This window comes from Nycticebus coucang, chromosome 4 (genome assembly GCF_027406575.1).
Source record: "Nycticebus coucang isolate mNycCou1 chromosome 4, mNycCou1.pri, whole genome shotgun sequence".
Taxonomy (NCBI): Eukaryota; Metazoa; Chordata; class Mammalia; order Primates; family Lorisidae; genus Nycticebus; species Nycticebus coucang.
Genome location: NC_069783.1, coordinates 103,050,534 through 103,072,947, shown reverse-complemented (window position 1 = coordinate 103,072,947; position 22,414 = coordinate 103,050,534). Strand labels below are relative to the sequence as shown.

The window sequence follows — 22,414 nt, the reverse complement described above, 5'->3', positions numbered from 1 at the left end:
GCACTTAAAAAGTTTTTTTCTTGACGTATAATTGTACATATTTACTGTGTACATGTGATATTCTGATTCGTGCACAACATAGGTAATGAACAATCAGGGTAATCAGAACAGACATCACCTTGAACATTTACCATTTATGTCAGGAGGTCTTTCACTTTTTAAAAACCTTCAAATGATGGAATTTTTTTCTGAAAAGTGATATATTATCATGTTTTCTACCCTGATACAAATTTACTGCCCATAAATTTTATAATGGCATTATGTGCTTTTGGAAATATATAAAGATTTTAACTTATGATACTCTCCCTCTTGTTATAAAGAAGAAAAAATTAATTCAAAGAAATTAAGTTACTTGAACTTGGGTTTTCAAGATAGGATGGTAAAAGTTAAGTTTTAGGTTTCCCACTTTTCTGAGTGATCTATAGATTCCCACGACACTTTTGCCAAGATTGCTCTTTAGACAATACCTCACTGTTCTGCAGGCCTCTAGCCATGCTATTATGACATCATTTTATAATCACTTAGCCCTCAGAAAGATCTATAACACTTTTCTGATTAAAAATTAGGTTTTACAAATAAGTGATTTCTTACACAAATAAATTGAAAAATGAGGTTGAAATGGAAACATGTGCTCATGGTTTACTTTTCAGCAAAAAAGTGATCCAAGTGATGGTTTGGGTCAGCATGGGGTTAGGGTTAGAGTCAGATGAGCCGAACCAGGCTTTCATCTAAGAGTAAGTAAGTACTCTTAACCACAAACCACTAAAAGTGGAGAATAAAAGGCCAGTAGGAAAATTCCTGAAGATGCTGATGAAGAACGCACCTTGGCAGTACAGTTCTCTTCCTGCAGCACAGTCACTCTCTGCTTGTAGATGCTCAGAGTGCGCTGGTACTGTTCTGCAGAGATCTTCAGGTGCTCATGGATTTTGTGTTTCTCAGATGTAATTTCAGCCAGCTGAATCTGGGGGGAAAAATCTTTAAATTTAGCTTTAGCAAATCAGTTAATACAGGTTAAAAAGATTTTCCTTAAAACTCAAACTTGAGGTTTGAAACATAAGTGTATGTAAGGGACATAATTAAATAGTGGAATTTTTAATGTAATTATTGAAAGAGTAAAGACAGTATGAGTAGAACATTTTCTCACTAAAACAAGTTTACCTTTTTGTAAACCAACATCAAAAAAAATCATGAAGAATATTTTAGATTACATATTTAACATTTATTTAAATAATTCAAGATATTACATGTAAAATATACTTATAGCAAATTTATAAAATCATTTTATAAACTTCTTATGACTGTAATATTAAGTTCTGATGCATATTTATTTTATTTTGTACTATAGTATAGCATATTACAGATTTTCGAATAAATGAAAATAATCTAGCTTGAGCTAAATGGTAGATTTCAGTTATATGCCACACTTGATTTATTCTACTTCCTCAACAGGTTGAGGAAATTTTCTAAATATCCTTATAAGATAAATATTCATAGGATAATTAGAAAAATCCCCAAGTGGTACCTTACCTTACTTCTACATGGAAAATTTCTTTAAATCTTAAAAAGTAAAAAGAAACTTACCTTATGGAGTTCTACTTGCTGCTGGCTTGCCTCCAGCTCACCCTTTAAAGACGCCTGAAGTATTAAGTGATCAGTTTCCTACAGAATGGGAGTCTTGGTTAAGTTAAAAAAAAAAGTTATTCATAAATAAACTATGAAATAAGTACTAAAATATGAAACTGGGAAATTAACATACTGCTTGCTTTGAATCTGCCAGTTCTTTTTTGGTTTTCACAAGCAACTGCTTGATTTTGGTGTTTTTTTCTTCATATTGTTGTACTGAAGACTGTAGTGAAGCTAGTGTAAGAAATAGTTTCAGAAGAAAGAGATGAAACAATTTTTATGAGTGAATTTAAATATATGAATGATGAGTCTTTCTGCGTCAATTTACCTTTAAGGAAAACTGTTTAGCTTTTTGTTATGGACTATTTCAAACATATACGACAGTACTGATACTAGCACAACAAACTGTACTATACCCGTCCCCTAACTTTAACAATTACCAACACATAGGCAATCCTACCTCACCTAGACAAGGAATCACCAAAATATTTAAGAAATGTTTAAGTCAATGAATGTGAACTGTACCATCTTAATGGCAAATGGTTTCATACCCCTTCTGGACCTTAACATTTAGGATTGTGTTAAACATCTGACTGGCAAAGACTGGTGAAATAAATAATACCCTCCCCACTAAAATTCTGTTATGATGAAATAAACAGAAGATCAAGTGAATTTTGTTTAACTTACTTATTTCTTCTTGTAAGGTTTCTTGTTTCTGTTTTTGAATTTTTATTTCTTGCTCCAAGTCTTCTATCTTGCTATTTTTATTAGTTAACTTTTGATTTAGTTCTTTCATCAAACGTTCATAATCAGCTATTTCCATATTCATCAATGTGGTTTGTTGGGCATCCTGCACATTTCATAAATAAAAGATTTACATAATGCCATTTCATTTAATTTCATTTATAAAACTGCTAAAATGATGCCACAGGAATAAACAGGTTCTATTATGCTTCTCTGTAACATAAAAATAGTTTACATGGTAACAAAGAAATGAGAAGCTGGATACTTCCTAGTTTTTAATTTCATAAAATATTTTCTAATCTTTTAACTTAAGTTTCTTAGCTTTGTTGTATTTCATTATAATTTTCATTAACTTTGATATTTATAAAATACTAGTATCTTAAGTGGTTCTTTTTTAGCCGAATCTTTGAAAAAACAGAGAAAAGTTGCCAAAGTTCTAAGTATCATACAAATTTCAACTTTGACAACAATGGACAGAAGACAAAATATCAAATCAAAATCTTGTAATTTGTGAGCCTAGTTTCTTCTGAATAGACAGGTACTTACATAAATAAGTAAAATTTCCAATTTTTTGAGGCTAACAATTTATAAAGAATTATTTTAATACCACAAATAACATTTTAAAATGTTTCTTTTCAATGTGTACAGAATAGTTTAACCTGTAAAAACTGATACCAGTTTTGATTCTGGGGGTTTTACTTTACCTTTTTAACCAGCTCTAATTCTTGCATGGTTTTCTGAAGCTGTTTCTTTTCCTTTTGAAGTTGTACCTGAAGTTCTTCAAGTTCACTTATGGTACTAGCATGTTCCTAAAATTAAAAATAAAAACAATTTCTACAACTCAATCAACATTAAAAAGGTTGTGCTTGCTTCAGCAGCACATATACTAAAAAGGTATTTGTAAGGGGCTATAAAATCGAACACATTAAAATACTACTAAAATGGTAGTATTTCTATGTTTAAAATAAATGTCCACCAAAACCATAGCTTGGCATATGTAAAGAGTTAATGAACTCTTTTGTATTCACAAATGTTGCTTTTTAGTAAGTATTTTCTTCATTTAAATAGTAATTTGATAAACACACCACTATATGTGAATCAACCCCACACAGGATCGATCCTTTTTACCTTTATCTTCTGCTCTTTCTGAAGTTTTTCAGCTTCCAATTCTTTGTCTACCATTGCTTTGGCCCTCTGGACTTCTAAAATCTGTACTTCTAATAACTTGGCATTAGACTGTAATGTCTCAATACGAGCCAGGAGATCTTCATTATCAGAATTCAATTTTTCATACTGGAAATGACAAATGGTTCATTACTATAAACATTCATTACTATAAATACAGGAGAAAAAACTAAAAAGATACAGTAATCATAATTTGGCATAGTATGTATAATAAAGATTTCAAAATCAGCATAATTTGGCACAGAATGTACAATAAAGATTTCAAAATCAGTTCCACAGAATGTCAAATTAAAAATGAGTTTAAAAAACTATCACTGTGATATTGATATGGCAAACCTTATAAGAGACTAGATGCACCAGCAAAGAGTATAAACGAAAAAGCAAGCAAAAAACCCAGGGGAAGTGAGATTAGAGTAATAACACAGGATAGTTGCTAGTTATTTTGTTATATTCTTTTCTCAACAGGGGACTGGGGGCAGAGGAAGAAATTCTGTTTGTGGCTATTTATTAATCTTTTATGCAAAAAGTACTGATATTACAATGCACTTATTATAATTTCCTTTTCTTTTCCTTCTTTTTGAGACAGGTCTCACTCTGTTAGAGTAATGTGGCATTATAGTAACCTCAAACCCTTGGGCTCCAGTGATCCTCTTGCCTCAGCCTCCTGAGTAGCTGGGACTACAAGTGCACACCACAATGCCCAGCTAGTTTTTTTCTGGTCTCACTCTTGCTCAAGCTTGTCTCAAATTCTTGAGCTCCGGCGATCCTACCTCCCTCGGCCTCCTAGAGTACTAGGATTACAGGCATAAGCCACCGTGCCCGGCCTAAAATATACTTATTGCAATTTTCATTTGTGAATTACTCAATTTAAAATTACCTGAAAAGTTGAATTTTTTAATTGTCTTGTAAGATCTTCAATATGGTGCTCAAAGTTGTTAGCACGTTCTTTTTCCATATCCAACTGCTCTGACTGCTTATCATATTCTAATAAAAGATTCTGCAACAAAAGACATAAGGATTTAAATTTGGGATATTTTTATGCATTCAACAGGTCAGACTGTTATCAATAAGCCACCTTGATATAAGGTTTAGGAGTCTATCCTAGATACTTAAAATATTTACCCACGTTCAACATTTGATAGAATACATAGTTGGCATGAGATAATAAAATTATCATAATTCAGATGACTTTTGGTATTGAGGGGTGGGAGAGAAGAAAATTTTAAATGTATACAATAGCTCCAAGGTTAAATATTCTACTTATTGGCAAAAATAAACTTCCAAAATGGAAACCAAATTTAAGGAGGACAAAAAGTTTAATCTAAACATCTATTAACGCCACCTGAAGAATTCTGATGAGGGAACTGTTCCAGGCCTGGTCTACCATAAGGTGTAGGTGCTAATGGAAGAACACTGGAAGATAGTACATAAATTTATTCTTTCACAGTTTGCAACAAGACTTTTCACGATTTTCTGAGGAATGGAAAACCAGCTTATTTTTTCTCTTTGATATTCCTACTTGGCCTATTCAAGGACAGACTGCCCAGACTTTTTTACTACACACTAGCTAATTAGGTTAACCTTCAAATTATGTAAAAGAAGTTCATGGTTTCCTGACTGCCTGTAGTTTTTTTTTTTCTCCCTATTCTCTTGTAAGTCCTGTTTTTGCCTTTGTTTCTGGACAACTTCTGACTGTTCTCATAAATGAATGTGCATGCAAAATAACTAGAAAATGTTTGTGTTTTCTTGGAAAGTTTACTCAATTTATTTAAATTTTGTTTTAGAGATGGAAGTCCCACTGAGATACTATGTACTATGTGTAAACATAAGAAACTACATGAACCAAGAGTTCATGAAGCCTGGAAGTAGCCTGTATCTGCGCCTACAGCGTTGGCTTACCTTCCCAGGCATCTCTCTTGGTCTAGTGTAGCATTTATGTTCTTTCTGGATCTTGCTTGCCAAATCTGATTCTTAGCCAACGTATTTTTGTCGTTTTCTTTTTTAGAGACAGAGTCTCCTATCACCAGGCTAGAGTGCAGTGGAAGGATCACAGCTCACAGCAACCTTTTGAACTCCTGGGCTCAAGTGATCTTCTTGCCTCAGCCTCCTGAGTAGTTGGGACTATAGGCACACACCAACACATACAGCTAGTTTTAAAATTTTTTTGAGAGATGGAGGTCTTGCTATGGTGTCTAGGCTGGTCTTGTACTCCTGGCCTCAAGACATCCTCCTGCCTTGGCCTCCCAAAGTGCTGGAATTACAGACATGAGCCACCATGCCCAGCCTTTTTCTAAATCTGACTTACAAATAGCCAATTATTTGATTCAGCTGGTGGCCTAGTGTTAGATTCTGAATTTTGATTTTATGGTCCGGCTATTTAGTGACTTGAGTGGCAGAACACAGGAAGTGGCAATCTAAAATGTGGCTTATATTTTCTTTCTTTCTTTCTTTTTTTTTTTGAGACTTAGTCTTACTTTGCTGCCCTTGGTAGAGTGCCATGCCATCATAGCTCACGGAAACCTCAAATTCTTGGGTTCCAGTGATTCCCCTTGCCTCAAGCCTCTGGAGAAGCTGGGACTAGAGGTGGATGCTATAATGCCTGGCTATTTTTTAGGATTTTGTTACTTCTGGGCACACATGAATACAGGGTTGAGAAATCATTAGTATCTTTCCTTTTCCATAGAGACAAGATTTTGTGCTGGATTTGTATTTGCGTGGATTCTTCTAAAGATCAGAAATCTTTATCATCTCAGACTCTCATCTAGCCACCTTTATTTTTACTCATTATGGTTCTAATAGTTGGCAGTTGCTATAAAATTGAATTATTTGTGCCAAGGCTGATTCTTGTAAGTAATGGCTCTCTTCAGGAAATTCTAACTTTAATCAAGTATTATTCCTGAGGAGAGGCTTGGGACAAAAAAATGAATGCTACTCATTAATGGTCTACTTTCCTTGATGCTTTGTAGGGTAGATGCTTCTAAATCTCTGAATACTTACAAATTTCCCGTCCCTATGGACTCTTGTGTGTTCAAAGCCCTTTTAATAATAAGGACCTTTAATAAACTGGTAATAATTATAAGTGATATAAACAATGAAAAAACTAGACAAAAGAATTATAAAATTACTCTTTATCTTTATAATGATGCTCCTTGAGAAACCTAATAGAACTTAGTTATTTGTATTTTTTAACAAGTGGTCAACATTCTTAAACATTTCAGCACTTCTGATTCTACCGTAAATCCCTTGTCATATTTACATTTATAAATTTCATGTAAAAATATGGCAATGAACATGTAGAAATGTAAATTTAAATTTATGTGAAAATATGATAAAACATTAGTATGCCGAATATGTAGAGAAATTTTACAAATCCATTTTTAAGAAACACTTCTTTACTTTTCCTTTTTAATTACTTAAATTCCTTTTAAGTTTGGAAAAGCCTTTTCTATTTAGAAGTAGTGAAAGCATCAAGTATTTTATTCTAGGTTTTAAAAAAATATTTGTCACAAAATATGATAGTAGGACTCTACTACATTAAACAAAAAATAGAAAAAATAAAGATTTACTAGAAAAATATAAATTGTTTTTTGGATAAGAGTTTTACATTTCCAGTACATTTCTTGATTTAAATGTTGTGAACATGGTTGTTATTAAAATGACTATTTTTACCTTATAGCTCTCCGCTCCTTGAATGAGCTCTCTCATAGAAGCAGACAACTGGTCCTTTTCTGACCGAACGGACTCAAGTTCTTCCCTTATAGTCTGGGCCTATTTCAAATATGCAGTAAAGTTAAGAATTTTTTAGGGATAGAAAACTCTTGGTCTCCTAATGTGAGATTCTTGAATCTTGCATTTTTAAGGCAGCTTACCTCTTTTCTGCTGGAATCTAGTTCTTTCTTGGCCTTCACGGCAACTAATTTTATCTTATTTATTTTCTCCTCCTTCTCTTTGCATTCTTTTTCCAGATTTCCTAAAAATAGAAAATGAAAGGATTATATATAAACACAAAAGAAAAAAAGGGAAAATATTCAAATTACTTATTTTAGCCCCAGAAATTGATTTTTATTCTGGAACACAACAAATTCAGCCACTTGAAATTAAAATAACTAGCAGAAACACTAAGTAAATATTTTATTTTATTTTATTTTTGTAGAGACAGAGTCTTACATAATTATAGCCCTCGGCAGAGTGCCGTGGCATCACACAGCTCACAGCAACCTCCTAGTCCTGGGCTTCAGTGATTCTCCTGCCTCAGCCTCCCGAGTAGCTGGGACTACAGGTGCCTGCCACAACGCCCGGCTATTTTTTGGTTGCAGTTCAGCCGGGGCCGGGTTTGAACCCGCCACCCTCGGTATATGAGGCCGGCGCCTTACCGACTGAGCCACAGGCACCGCCCAACACTAAGTAAATATTATTCATTATGTGAGGCAAACAATGTACAAATTTTCCAATTTTTTTTTTTTTTTTTTTTTTTTAGAGACAGTATCTCACTGTCACCCAGGCTGGAATGCAATGACACAATCATAGCTCACCATAGCCTTGAACTCCTAGACTCAAGTGATTTTCCTGCCTCTTTCCATTTTCTTTAATCTTCCAAAATAGTATACTATTTTTAGCCATTTCATGAATTTCTAGGAATTGGACAGGCTTTTAGGAAACCTTTAACGTTAGATTTTCTAGAAATGCAGGTATGCTAGGATTTTAGGTGATTATTTTGCAAATCAGGATCAAGTAGGATACCCAAATGCTGATGACCCCTTTATGCTCCATGGGAACACTCCTTCTCTTAGATAGTGGGTCTGATTTTTACGACTAAATCTGTAATATGTTTTATGTATCCAATTTTGATCTCTCCTGTAACCTGTTTAGGCAGCTCCCCTATCCAAACTCTGTTGTTGAGATGTGACTTTTTCTTTGTTATTTTTATTATTATTTTTTATTAAATCATAACCCGGCCCCGGCTGAATTGCAAACCAAAAAATAGCTGGGCGTTGTGGCGGGCGCCTGTAGTCCCAGCTACTCGGGAGGCTGAGGCAAGAGAATTGCTTCAGCTCAGGAGTTGGAGGTTGCTGTGAGCTGTGTGATGTCATGGCACTCTACTGAGGGCGATAAAGTGAGACTCTGTCTCTACAAAAAAAAAAAAAAAAAAAAAAATCATAGCTGTGTACATTAATGCAATAATGGGGTACAATGTGCTGGTTTTATATACCATTTGAAATAATTTCATCAAACTGGTTAACATAGCCTTCACCACATTTTCCTAGTTATTGTGTTAAGACATTTATATTCTACACTTAATAAATTTAACATCTATACTTGTGAAATGCACTGTAGGTGTCCCCTCCCCTCTCTCTCCTCTTTCCCTTTCTTCTTGGGCTATAGTTGGGTTATAGCTTTCATATGAAAGCTATAAATTGGTTTCATAGTAGGGTTGAGTGCATTTGATACTTTTTCTTTCATTCTTGAGATACTCTGCTAAGAAGAATATGTTCCAGCTCCATCCATGTAAACATGAAAGACGTAAAGTCTCCATCTTTTTTAAAGGCTGCATAATATTCCATGGTGTACATATGCCACAATTTATTAATCCATTCATGGGTCGATGGGCTCTTAAGCTTCTTCCATGACTTAGCAATTATGAATTGGGCTGCAATAAACATTCTGGTGCAAATAACTTTGTTATAAAGTGATTTTTGGTCTTCTGGATATATACTTAGTAGAGAAATTGAAGGATCGAATGGCAGGTCTATTTTTAGATCCCTACGTGATCTTCAAACATCTTTCCAAAAGGAGGAAAGATGCCTTCTTGATATCTTTGCTTGAGGGATTATCTAAATTACTGTTCCTGCTTATTTACTCACACTGTACATTCCATGTGACTGCTGTGGTGAAGTGTTTGTGTGTGTAGCAAAGACCAACTGTTCCACACCTGCATTTCATCCCACACCTCCTCATCTACTCAGAAATCAGAGCAGCAATTTTCTCCTCTTTTTCTGCAGCAATTTCCCACTTTCTAGCAGATTTTTCCCAACAGTTTTTAAACACACAAGAAGAATATCATCAAACAATTAAGATCAGGAACAAATAGTGAAAGCAGTGAAAAGGGGTAGGGAGAGATCACAATTGGAGAGGTTCAACAGCTCAAACATGCTGTTTTTCTTCCTATAAAGAAAAAAAAGAACCATACTGCTCCTCTAGATATTGTCACATTTCTTTTTATATCAAAACCTCTTGAAAGAGTTGTCTATACATGCTCTCAAATTTCGTATCTCTCATTTTTTTCCTAGAACCTCTGTAATCACGTTGCGGCTCCAGCACTTCATGGAAACCGACGTCTGTTGTTTGAGCTAATGGTTAGTTCTCAGCAGTCACCTTACTTGACACAGCAGCTTTAGTGTTGGCTTACCATTTTTTCCTTCTTCTATTTGCATTTCACTTGACTTAGTCTTCAAGGCATTTTATTCTCCAGGTTTTCCTCCCTCACTGACTATTCTTCAATCTCCTCTGCTGTTTTTATCTTCTCCATCTTCAAATGATGGAGAACTGTTTCTGCTCCTCATTTTTTTCTATACTCCCTCGGTCATTTCAATCTCTTGGCTTTTAATGCCCACTGTTTAACTACCATTTTTTATCTCTAGCTTAGCTCTGTCCTCTTAACTTCAAATATGCATAGAATTCTACATGACATTTCCACTTGGATTGGTATTTGAACTTAATTTGTCAAAAACTGAGCATTCTAATTTGCCCCAATCATCCATTATAGAAAACTGGCACATTTCAATTTCTCCTACTCTGACACTAATAATGAGCACTAAATTGAGGAAATCATCACATTACATAACACTTCTGGTCTACATTTCCTCGTCTTTAAATGGGAATGAAACAGCTACCCATAATGTTACTATGAGGAATGAATAGATAAGATAAATTCCCAACTCCTCTGCATATAGGTCACTAGAATGTATTTATGATCATGCTTCTTCCACTCCAGGAAATTCCCTAATATGCTCCTTGATGTTACATTTGTCAACAGTTGAGCACCTACTGTTTCTTCTTGCTAGAATACCTTTCTTCCTGTATTAAATGTCTTATTCTTCACAACCCAAGAAGAATAAGAATGTTTTTCCTAACTCAAAACAGGCAACTTCCTGTGCTGTGAGCACACTTCTTGTCCACACCTCAAACTACTATAATTAAAGCCGCATCTAACAGTGAACTCTTTGAGCACGTGGTCTGTACCTTAATTAGTGTCTAGAATAGTTGGGTATACCAATAAACTTTGCTAAATGAATGAACAATTCCAAATCAGGGAACAATTTTATTTTTTTTTGAGACAGAGTCTCACTATGTCACCCTGCGTAGAGTGCCCTGGTGTCACAGCTTATAGCAACCTCAAACTCTTGGGCTTAAGTGATTCTCTTGCCTCAGCCTCCCAAGTAGCTGGGACTACAGGTACCCCAATGCTCGGCTATTTTTTTGTTGTAGTTGTTATTGTTGTTTAGCAGGCCTGGGCTGGGTTTGAACCCGCCCGCCTCGATGTATGTGGCTGGCGCCCTAACCACTGAGCAACGGGCGTTGAGCCAGGGAACCATTTTTAAATGGAATCACACTAGTTTTTTGTTTGGATCAAACAATAGTGACACTTTTTTTTTCTTTTTAATACTTTATCTTTTTTTTTTTTTATTAAATCGCAGCTGTGTACATTAATGTGATCATGGGGCACCATACACTAGTTTCATAGACCATTTGACACATTTTCATCACACTGGTTAACATAGCCTTCCTGGCATTTTCTTAGTTATCGTGCTAAGCGGTGCATCTTACAAGGGTATATGTGAAACTTGGTAAATGTGGAATGTAAATGTCTTAGCACAATAGTGACACTTTTGAAAGAGAAGACAAACAGATGGCAGAGGGACAAGATGGGGCATAAAGAAAAGACAGCCACTTACTGCATTTTAGCTACTATACTTCCCAATCTAGTACAAACAAGAATTTGTCTAATTAATTGTGATGACATATATAAAACTATAGTTACCTATTTTTTCTTCCAGCTCTTTTACTGAAGAGAGTTGATCATTTTTTACAGAAGGCGATTTCCCTAAGGAATCCTAAATTTTATAGGAAAAAAACACAAAACAAAGACCAAAACCAGAATTCATTTCATTTCCCATGATGAATTATCTGTCATGTTAAGCATGAGAAAATCACTACCAAAGAGAATTTCTAAAAGTAATTTGGTCAACAGTTTTTTTCTTCTCTTAATAGACCAGGTAATACTGACCTTATCAAACATAGCATTTACTATAAAAAACAGTAGTACCCAAAGCCACAATAAACCTGATATACATCAAATACATATGTAATAAGTAAAAGGTTAAAAGATTATACTTTATCATAGGTTCAAACATGACTGAGAAATACTAAAATTTTATCCAAAGTAAAATACCACTACAGCCCACTTTTTTGTGCTATTTAAGAAAGATATTGTATATATCACATAAGAATTGAAACTGGAACTTTTTTGTGTTTAAGTGTAATTTTGCTAGTGACAAAATATTATGTTTGACTAAGACATTTAAACCCTGAATCACCTAATCTTATGTAAGTTCACTTTTGACCAAGACATTTAAACCCTGAATCATTTAATCTTATGTAAGTTCAAGATTTTAAAATGACTTAAAACCAAAAAATGAATCAATGTATAAATAGGATATAGAACATGAAAATGTTTAATGCACTTTTCAGAAATTTATCATTCAAGCTTAAACACTAAAAATTACTTCTGACACCAAAATGTCAAAATGTATGTGTATGTATATATATATGTGTGTATATATATATATATATATGTTCTAGTCCATGACTGGAACTAAGCATTTGAATGAACATAGTTTAAATTAATAGTACCTTTAAAAGTATCAACTCTGCTCTCAAATCTTGCAATTCAGATTCTTTTTGTTCTAGTACTGGCCTTAGGTTTTCATGTTCCTTTATAAAACATTCTTCTTTTTCATTATGGATTTCATTTTTGTTATATAATGTTTGAGATGCTTCTTCAGCTTGAACTAAAAGATTTTGATTTTCAAGCCTTATTTTTTCATTAGCATTCTTCATTTCTAGAAGGTCAAATTGTAGGGCCTCTTTTTCTGACTGTATTTCTTCTAACTCTTTCCTTAGGAGAACTTTTTCTTGGTCATAGTCTCTTAGCAAAGACCTAAGTTCTTCACACTGAACTACACTCTCTTCTTGAAGGCACTTTATTTCTTTTTCTAATTCAGATACCCTTTTGTCATGCTGAAAAACTAAGTTGTGTTTTTCCTCATTTATTTTTGCTAAGGATTCACCTACAGCACGTAGGACATTTACAACATCTTGTTCTTCAGTTTCTTCTGAAACTTTTGACCCCATTTGTTTAAGAAAATCATACAACTGAGTTTTGACAAATGACTTCTGAACTTGCTCATTTTCAGACAGTTTTTTAAAATTATCTTTCTCTTCAACAGTTAACTGAAGTTTCTTTTCTAATTCAGTAATATGTTCTTTAAGGATAGCCTCTCCTTCTTTTTGACGCAGAACTTCCAAATCCTTACCCAATTGGTTCTTCTCTGAACTTAATCTATTATTTTCCTCATAAAGAGACTTCACTTCAGATGACAATGCTTCCTTGTCTTCAGACAGGGTTTGCATTTGAACCACAAGTTTTTCTAGTTTTTGGTCATTTTGATCCTTTTCTTTTAAAGTCTCTTTGAGTTCGCCCATTAATTCATTTACCTTTTGTTCTAGTTCACTGTTGTACTTGGTAGTTTGCTTCACTTTCTCCTTAAATTCTGTAATTAATCTTTCTTCCCCTTCACATTTTTTATGAAGATTATCCATTTCCTCATGAGAATTTTTTAGTTTATTTATGAAATCATCTTTTTCCTCAGTAAGAGAATTTATCTTTGCTTCTAATTCTTGTAACATGATATCTCTCTGACTGAGGCTAAGTAAACATACTTCATTCTTTTCTTGAAGATTCTTTATGGTATTTTCATATTCTGGTACTGATTTCTGTTGAGACAGTAACTTTTCATTTTCTCTCTGGAGATGATTCACAGTTTCAAGAAGAGCATCTTTTTCAGTAAAAGCAGTTCTGAGCTTCTGCTGAAGTTCATGAACATCAGAGGCTTGCTGCTGCTTCATTGATTCAAACTCTTGACTTATTTTCCCAGCAGATTCCCCCAGTTCTGTCTGTAAAATTTCCATAATCTCTCGCAAACTTTCATAATTTAAGATTGCTTCTTGCTTTTCTTGCTGTAGGTTTTCACATTGTTCCTTAAGACCCTGGATTTCAAACATCAGTGCTAATTTTTCTTTTTCTGAATCAGACAAGAACGTCTCATTTAGTTCTGACATTTCTTTTTGATGTTGTTCCTTAAGATTCTGTACTTCTTTATTATGTTGTTCTATAGTACGACTAAACTGTTCATTTAAATCCTGTAGCTCAGATTTTAATTTTTCAATCACACAGCTCTGTTCTTCCTTAGCTAGTAACAGTTCATTAATTTTAAATTCTAGGTCTTCCCGTTCATGAAAAAACTCATCCTTTACATGTTGAGCATCCATTTCAAGTTTTAATTTAAGATTATTCATGTAAGTTACCTCATCTTTTAAGATACTATGTTGAGATTCCAGTTCCTTTAAGGCATCTTCTAAGTGTTTGACTTTTTCACTTACTACTTGTTCTATAAAAGCATTTTCTTGTGAGAAAACAGAACACATCTGATTGTCTTGGTTTGCATTTAAGGTGGCTTTCCTTAAGTTTTCTAATTCATGTTCATATTTCTCCTGAATGTTCTTCTCATTTGCCTCACATTGTTTTACTAAATTCTCTTTTATCTGGTTTAATTTATTTATTTCTGCTTTGTGTTCCTTAGCTGATGCTTCTATTTGGCACACCAATTCTTTCACTTCTTCTTGGTGTGTAGCTTTCAACTGCAAAAGCTCTTCCTGCAAATTATTAATATCTTTCTGATAATGCTGAGAATTAGCCTCAATGACTTTTTGGAGATCAGTAATTGTTTGCTTCTTTTCATCCGTAGTAGCTTCTAATTGCTTCTGAAGATATAAAATTTCATCTTCAAAGGCTGACTTAATTTTCTCAATCTCTTCTTGTAGTTTTTTAACATTATCTTCAGAGCTACTTTGAAATTTAAGTTGTTCTGAAAGCTCAAATTGTTTATTCATTGCTTCTTCCAGTTCCTTTTGTAAGCTAGCTTTATCTTCACTGTGTTTGGAATGTATTGCCATCAATTCATTTTTCAAATTTTCAATTTCTTTCACATATTTTCTATGAGATTGTTCAAATTCCTGGTGCATATCTTCCATCTTAGTTACAGAATCCTATAATAAAAATAAGCACACATAAATTCTTTAGGAGTGTCAAAAGAAACCCCTGCCCTCAGGAAAAATATTAGCCACAGACTAACTAGAGAGTAAATTAAATTAGCAGAAATGTACCTAGATTCCAAAAATTCTGGTTAGGCTCTGTCTACCCTAAGTGTAACAATATTTATCAGCAATACTAAATCTATTACTCATATTAGCCCAGATCTAATAGGCAAGAAAATAGAAATATGCCTCTGAATATCCTAGACCTAAATATAGCATAATGGTATTTAGGGTCAAATGTGAAAATTAATTTCCTTTTTCCATTTCTTTTTTTTTTTTGAGACAGAGCCTCAAGCTGTTGCCCTGGGTACAGTGCTGTGGCATCACAGCTCACAGCAACCTCTAACTCCTGGGCTTAGGCGATTCTCTTGCCTCAGCCTCCTAAGTAGCTGAGACCAAGGTGCCTGCCACACGCCTGGCTATTTTTCTTTGGTTGTAGCTGTCATTGTTGTTTGGAAGGCCTGGGCTGGATTTAAACCCGCCAGCTCTGGTGTATGTGACTGGCACCTTAGCCGTGTGAGCTACAGGCACCGAGCCCCATTTTTATTAAAGAATGACACTATAGCTGTAAGGAATATTAACAATGTGCAACAAGTAGATGTTTTCTCTATCTCTGTATAATTGGTTGATTTGTTACTTTTCTTTTCAATTCTTAATCTCTGTTTCTTTGTTCACAAAACGTTAAAATTGACTAGATGCTTTTTAAATTCTTTCTTAGCTCTAAAATTCATAACTACACTATAAAAGTTAGTAAAAAAGAACATTAAAATGTTGCCTTACTTCAACTTCTTGCTTCATTTTAATATTTTCCTTCTTCAAAGAAAGACACTGTTGCTCAGTCTCTGCTTTTTCCAGAAGAATAGCATCTAGACGTTCAGTCAATGCCTGTTTTGGAATAGGATGATTTACGTGACTGAGGTTAAAAATAATGGTGGATTAACCAAATGCATAATTATTGCCTGACCTTTTCCAAACCATGCTAAAGTGAGAATGAAAGATTTTAAAAGGTATAAACATAAGAAGAAAAAAAAGAGGAAAAAAAGATATGAAAATAGGAGAAATTTCAACATAGTTTTAGAAAATTAAAAGTGAAGGAAAAGGAATGGGATCAGAAAGAGGAAGAAAGCTATACCCTAAGGGTCTACACAGAAAAACATGTATCAGAAGCTGTCAAATACACTTCAGAAAGGAAATGCTTGGGAAGTGGAGGCACCAGGTATTGATTTATTAAATAAATATTAACTTTTGTTAAGGGAGGTGTAACATGGTATAATGTGTGGGGCTCAAAAACTGGAGATTGGTCAACAATCTGAAGAACAGGCAGGAAATAACCTATGTTCCTTTCAGTAGAGACATGTTTATTCTCTACTGAAATTAAATAGAAGTAGTTAATGAGATAGAAAAGACTAAAAAGCCAAAAGTCAATTCTTGAAAAAAGCTAACAAAATAGATATGCTCTAGTTAAGAACAGACTATCCCAATTTCATAAAACTCATCCAGACAAAATATTAAAACAATTCCTTGGTTATGATACAAAATCAACGTAACTTGAAACCAATATCCAAGTACTTTACAGAAAGGAAAAAAAATCAAAGACCTATTTTACCACAAATCTAGATACAAAAATCTGAAATAAAATGTTAGTCCACTACCATTTTTCTAATCAACACTGTGTTAAAAATCCAACCCAGTTAAATAAAGCTTAAAAAAGACACACGGCATTAAAAAAGAATTTTTTTTTTTTGCAGATGATATGACCATTTATACAAAAAATCCTAACAAACAAAATTAGCTGTGCATCATGGTGGGCACCTGTAGTCCCAGATACTTGGGAAACTGCCTCTTGAGGCAAGAGGATCTCTTGAGCCCAAGAGACTGAGGTTGCTATGAGCTATGATGATGCCATGGCACCCAGAGTAACAGAGTGAGACTGTCTCAAAAAAAAAGATTTGGGTGATGGATACCTTAAATACCCTGACATGATCATTACACATTCTATACATATGTAAATTTCACACGTATCCCCAAAATGTATACAAACACAGGATGTCCCAAAAGTCTCCATACAGAGGGAAATGGGAAACTGTAGCTAAATGTACCTTTATTTACAAAATATTCACTGTAAAATTTTACAAAGAGGTGGCCAACAAATAAAGAATATTTTGTAAATATTTTATAAAATTTTGGTGACTTTTGGGACACTATGCATATTAAAAATGAAAAACAAAGAACAACAACAAAAAAACAAACCCTGAAAGGTAAAGTTTGCTAGCTTGGAGAAATTTTCTTGTCCTGTCTTTAAGAGTAGTTTTGACAGAGCCCCTCTGTCAATGAGAATGCATTGATTGGTGGTAAGAAGCAAACAAGGCAGTTATTTAGATGTCCTTATTCTAAAAAGTAATTTAAGGGTTTAAAGTTAACAGACCAAGAAAGTCAGAAGAGACGCTGGTTCTTTTTTAAAATATAAAGGACCCTCTTTAGCGTGTGGGCTTATATATGTGTATGTGTGTGTGTGTGTGTGTGTGTGTGTGTGTATAAAAAATGTCCCCTAGACATAATACATAACTATAAAGAGATAATTAACAATTATTGAGCAATTACATGACAGACACAGTTCTAAGTGCTGTATATGTATTAACTCATTTAATACGATAACCCTATAAATAGTAGGTATTATTATCTCTATTATACAGATGAAGAAACTGAGTCATAGAGAAAGAACTTAAGAAACTAAGTCAAGGTCGCACAGCTGGTTGGTGGAGGAGCAAGGAATTAAAGACCTGACTCAGTCTGGGTGGAGTCACTGTCCTTCCTCAGCTAACATATAGTTACATATATTGGCTATCATCGATTAAGAAAACATATAATGGACTAGGCATGGTGGCTCAGGCCTATAATCCTAGCATTCTGGGAGCTGAGGCTGGTGGATTGGATGAGCTCAGGAGTTTGAGATGAGCCTGGGCAACAGTGACACCCTGTCTCTAAAAACAGCTGGACCTCGTGGTGGGTGCCTGTAGTCCTGGCTACTTGGGAGGCAGAGGGAAGAGAATCATTTGAGCCCAAGAGTCTGAGGTTGCTGTAGCTGTGATGCCACGGCACTCTACCCAAGGCAACAAAGTGAGACTGTCTCAAAAAAAAAAAAAGAAAAGAAAAGAAAAGAAAACATAGAATAGCCAAATATAGAAACAAAACTCTGAACTTAGTAATATGTAAATGAAACCATATATTATGAATTGAAATGGCACTTGTGCACATCATTCAGGCTTCATACGTTGTTTTGACAAAATAAAGAACAAAATGATAGTGTGTAATATACATATGGAGTCAAAGACTCTTTGTAGCAACTCTCTGAGAGTCAGCCCTTCAGTGGTCACTGCTCACATCTTGTGAGACACCTCATGAGAAAATAAGATAATATGATCAAAGGATATTATGCAAAAGCAGAGAAAAACAATACTAAGAAGCAAAAGGAACTTTAAGATTAGGCAAAAGAAGAGGAATGAAAAAGCATTTTAGTTAGCATTAAGCGAATGGAAATAAGAATAAGCAACTTGTGTTTCTGAACAGGGAATAAAATAGGTATTTTGTGATCTGGCAAGGTTCTGAAGACTTAAAAGAGAAAGAAACGACTATTTAGATGGTTATTGAAATAGGTCAAGTAAGACACAATATGCTTAACATATAGCCACACAATTGAGAGAAAAAGATAAATTGCAGATATTTCTTGAAGCAAATAGGTTTCTAGTACTAACACATGTAGAGGATAACAGACATAGGAAAGTTAAAGTGACTCTAATGTCAAAAGGCAGGAAAAACTGCAGTGCCACTGACTTGGACAGGGTAGATATTATGGTCATACCGAGTCTGAGAAGATGATAGGTGAAATGCGTGAGGAATTTTTTCCCCAGGCAGCTAGACAGACAACTGTGAGATCTAGGTCAGTAGCCATGTCTAGAGATATAGATCTATACGTTATATACAGCATACTTAAAAATCACTGAAGTCCTAAGCCTGGCCAGTTTCTCTGAGGAGGGTGGGGAAGAGTATGACAGAAAACAACCATAATTAGAGAGTATGTGGGAAGAAGAGAATAATAATCATTTCAGAAAAGAAAGGAACTGAGAGATTATGAACACTCCGTTTTTACTACGAATGAGGGAGGTAAAAAATAACCAGGGCCAGAAAGCAAGAAGTAGAACAGAAACAGAAAGCCAGTTAGCCTCTGGAAGGCTGGCAATTTTCAAGGAAATTCTGCTTCAGCATTAGACATTTCCTCTAAGTAAATACATAAAAATTAAAAAAAATTCACAACTGTTTTGTTACCTTAATAATATCATCAGTTCCTCCAGCAACAGGCTTTGATTTGAATTCTTCGATTTCTTTCTCTAATTCTAAACAATTATAAATGAGTCCAGTTCAGAAATGAAGGAAATAATTACCGAGGAAGTGATTAGTACATTCTAAAAAAACCCCAAACCAAACAAAAAAACCCACCCAAACCTGCAAATTAGAATATATTTAAGAAGCAGATACTTTGAGGAAATTTTTAACTTCATCCACAGAATAGTATTACCTTTTCTCTTCCTTTTTATTATGGAAAACTTCAAGCAAATAGAAAAGTAGAGAGAATAGTATGATTAATCTCTATGTACTCATCACTATGCTTTGGCATTATTACATGGCCAATTTTGTTTTCTCCCAGCCTGTATTCATGTTCTTCTTCTCTGCTTTTCTTATCTATCCTGATAATTTTGAAGCATATCCCAGACATCATAGTATTTCAGCTATAAATACTTCATACTGTAAAATTTTAGAGCAACCACTAACTCTTAAGCATAAATGTTAATTTAAATATTTCATCAACACATGACTATATCTTGAACCTAGAATACCTTTCCAAATAAATTATTCTCTTTATTGCAAGGTGATCCAACCTCTCAAAACATCATTTGTACTTTTTAAGTAGAAAAAAAGTCTTGGCTCTTAAGTTAAACAGTTAACATTTTCTAAGTCACATGAAATTCAAGAGCTCACACATGTATAGTAAAAAGGATACTAACATATTTTTCCTTTTTGAATGAAAAGCAAAGGAAACTGAACAGGGAATCAATCAACCTTATCAGATAAATATACTTCAAATTTCCATGAATGAAAAATTCTTATTACTTTACTTGCAACTCACCCCCCCCCCAACTGCTGGGCTTACAACCTTGTGTTTGTAACACTTCAACTGACTCCTCTAAGAAACATTTTACTCAGAAGAATCTAGAAAAATATTTTAAAAATGTTTAAAATCCTCCTCTTTGACTTTATTTTAATTACCCAAAGGTAACTGCTGTTTAGTGATGTGGGATAATTAAAACCTCAGTCATATATAGTTCTAATTTAATAACAGATTTTAACTTTTTAAATTACCATCTTTAACTGTGATTAAATAAGACTGATCAAGATGAGCATTTTCAACCCAATACCTGTACACCTTGATTTAGCTTTCTGTATTAGCATCATCTGCTTCTTGGCAAACTTGATGAGATCTTCCTTGGGCAATGTTTCCAGCTGAAAGATGTGGTCATGTTACCATCTTGTATATAACTTGTGTTTCTAGTATACCTCAAAAAAGAAACATAATAGCTGCCTAAAAATAAAAACATTCTACTGAATATATCTTTATGCCAACCAAACACCATTCTCTTTGTTCCACATTTTTTAAAAATTAGAAAATCAACTTAAATAATTATTAGTCATACAACTACTAAAAATGTAAAAATTAGTTATGCAACTACTATGAAATATAAAACCCAGCACATATCTTTATAAATAACGTTATAAGCTAATAATTTCTAGGTTTTGACTTATTTATAAAGTTAGGAGGTTAGAACTAAAGCTATTTAAAGTTCCTCAGAGCTGTAAAATTATTTCATTTTACTCAAGGCTAAAAGTCACATAAAAATTTAAGCATAATCACAGCAGCAAGATGTACCAGGTAATGTTTAGGATTTAACTAAAAAATTAAGGTTTACCACTTGGGAAAATTACTTAACCCCTGCGGTCTCAGTTTTCTCATCTGGAAAATGAGTGTAATAAGAGTATCTCACAGGTATCATGAAGCTTAAATGAAGTAACTTAGTGCTTAGGTAAATGCCTGAAACTCAAATATTAAACCTTATCAATAAGCCACCATCTTTCAGAATCATTAAATATTAAACATTGTACAGGGCCATAAAAATTGGCTAACTGGGTTTTCTTTCGCAATTCAGGAAATGAAGACTACAGAACCGTCCCTTGATTTCTACCCCATGTCACTGCTCTTTCCACTACAGCACTATATAAACCTTGATAAATGAGACTTTGTTTTTTAATATTTGAAAAATTGCCGGATCTCTCAGCAGTGCCAATCAGGAGCAGGAAGTAAACAAAAAGTCAATTCTTTTCCATATCAGGAAACTTGAAAGAAAGAAAAAGAAAAGAAAAGAGAAAGAAATAGATGGGTGATTGTGCAAATTAAAGCTGAGACCCCTTGAAGCAGGGCTATTTTTTTAAAAATGGGCCACCCCTCTGCCCATGCCAAAGTTTTCCAATTCATCACCCTTCCACTCTTCAGAGAGTCTGCAAGTCAAATATCCTCTTCACCTTAGATTTCCCGGTCCCAGGGGTGGCTGGTGAAGCGACCCCATCTTGAACAGGATCCTGCAAAACCAAATCAAACCCAGGTGTCAGAAGAACTCTCTTCCTAACTCCAGACAGAACGGGAGGAACCTTACAGGTAAAAACCTCTGTGGAATGAAAAAGAAAGCTTTCTAAGTGAGGAGGAGGATTAGGGAAGACAGTGGCTGTCGCTGTGGAAGATCGTACCCAGTGGCTTCTAAGGCGATCGCGCGGGACAGAGTGTGGGGAAGGTGGCGAGGCGACCGCAGCCGAGCACTGAGGGGGAAGGTGACGTACTCTCCCTCGGGGCCCACTCCCACATCACGGCGCGAGAGTTGGCAGGGGGTCGCTAGTTGGCTAGCCCCAGCCCTAGCCTCAGCCCAGACGCCCGCCCTCCTTACCTCCATCGCCGCCCACCCGGTGCGGCCGGTACTCCGCAGCCCGGCCGCCGCCGCCGCCGCCACAGTCCTAGCACCGCTGTCTGCACCGCCTCTGACGCAGCCTCGGCTGCAGGTCAAAGGGCGCGTTCTCCGGGGCGGTCCCGCCCCCCCGCGTCTCCATGGCTACGTCTGGGCCACGCTTCCGCTTCCGCCTCTGTGTCCGGGTGGAACTCCCTGCTCGCACCCCTCCTACCCTTCTCCGCCAGCACTCGGGGCCAGAATGTTGTCGGGGTCGGCGTGGTGTCGGTGCCCCGCGGCCACTGGGCCGGAGCGGTCAGAGGGCCGTTTCCACATCTGTAAAATCTTTTATTTATTTGAGACAGAATCTCACTATGTTACCCTCG

At 35.1% G+C, this 22,414-nt stretch overlaps 1 protein-coding gene across 2 annotated transcripts in view; it reads right to left on the bottom strand.

Annotated features, from left to right (window-relative positions):
• The window catches only part of GCC2 (GRIP and coiled-coil domain containing 2), a 49,664-nt gene extending 27,533 nt beyond the window's left edge, over positions 1-22,131 (bottom strand). Inside the window, exons 1-16 of one of the 2 annotated variants that reach the window (XM_053588173.1) lie at positions 22,032-22,131; positions 21,616-21,672; positions 20,457-20,541; positions 19,309-19,376; positions 15,766-15,870; positions 12,463-14,937; positions 11,591-11,663; positions 7,422-7,522; positions 7,222-7,320; positions 4,430-4,549; positions 3,496-3,660; positions 3,072-3,176; positions 2,311-2,473; positions 1,757-1,857; positions 1,582-1,659; positions 824-961 (exon numbers count right to left, since the gene is read on the bottom strand). In XM_053588173.1, the coding sequence (XP_053444148.1) occupies positions 824-961; positions 1,582-1,659; positions 1,757-1,857; positions 2,311-2,473; positions 3,072-3,176; positions 3,496-3,660; positions 4,430-4,549; positions 7,222-7,320; positions 7,422-7,522; positions 11,591-11,663; positions 12,463-14,937; positions 15,766-15,870; positions 19,309-19,376; positions 20,457-20,541; positions 21,616-21,672; positions 22,032-22,037 (3,939 nt within the window). In that variant the 5' untranslated portion in view covers positions 22,038-22,131. Of the gene's footprint in view, positions 1-823; positions 962-1,581; positions 1,660-1,756; positions 1,858-2,310; positions 2,474-3,071; positions 3,177-3,495; positions 3,661-4,429; positions 4,550-7,221; positions 7,321-7,421; positions 7,523-11,590; positions 11,664-12,462; positions 14,938-15,765; positions 15,871-19,308; positions 19,377-20,456; positions 20,542-21,615; positions 21,673-22,031 lie in introns of those variants that run through there. The other variant, XM_053588174.1, reaches the window with a different exon arrangement.
• Positions 22,132-22,414: the final 283 nt, after the last annotated feature.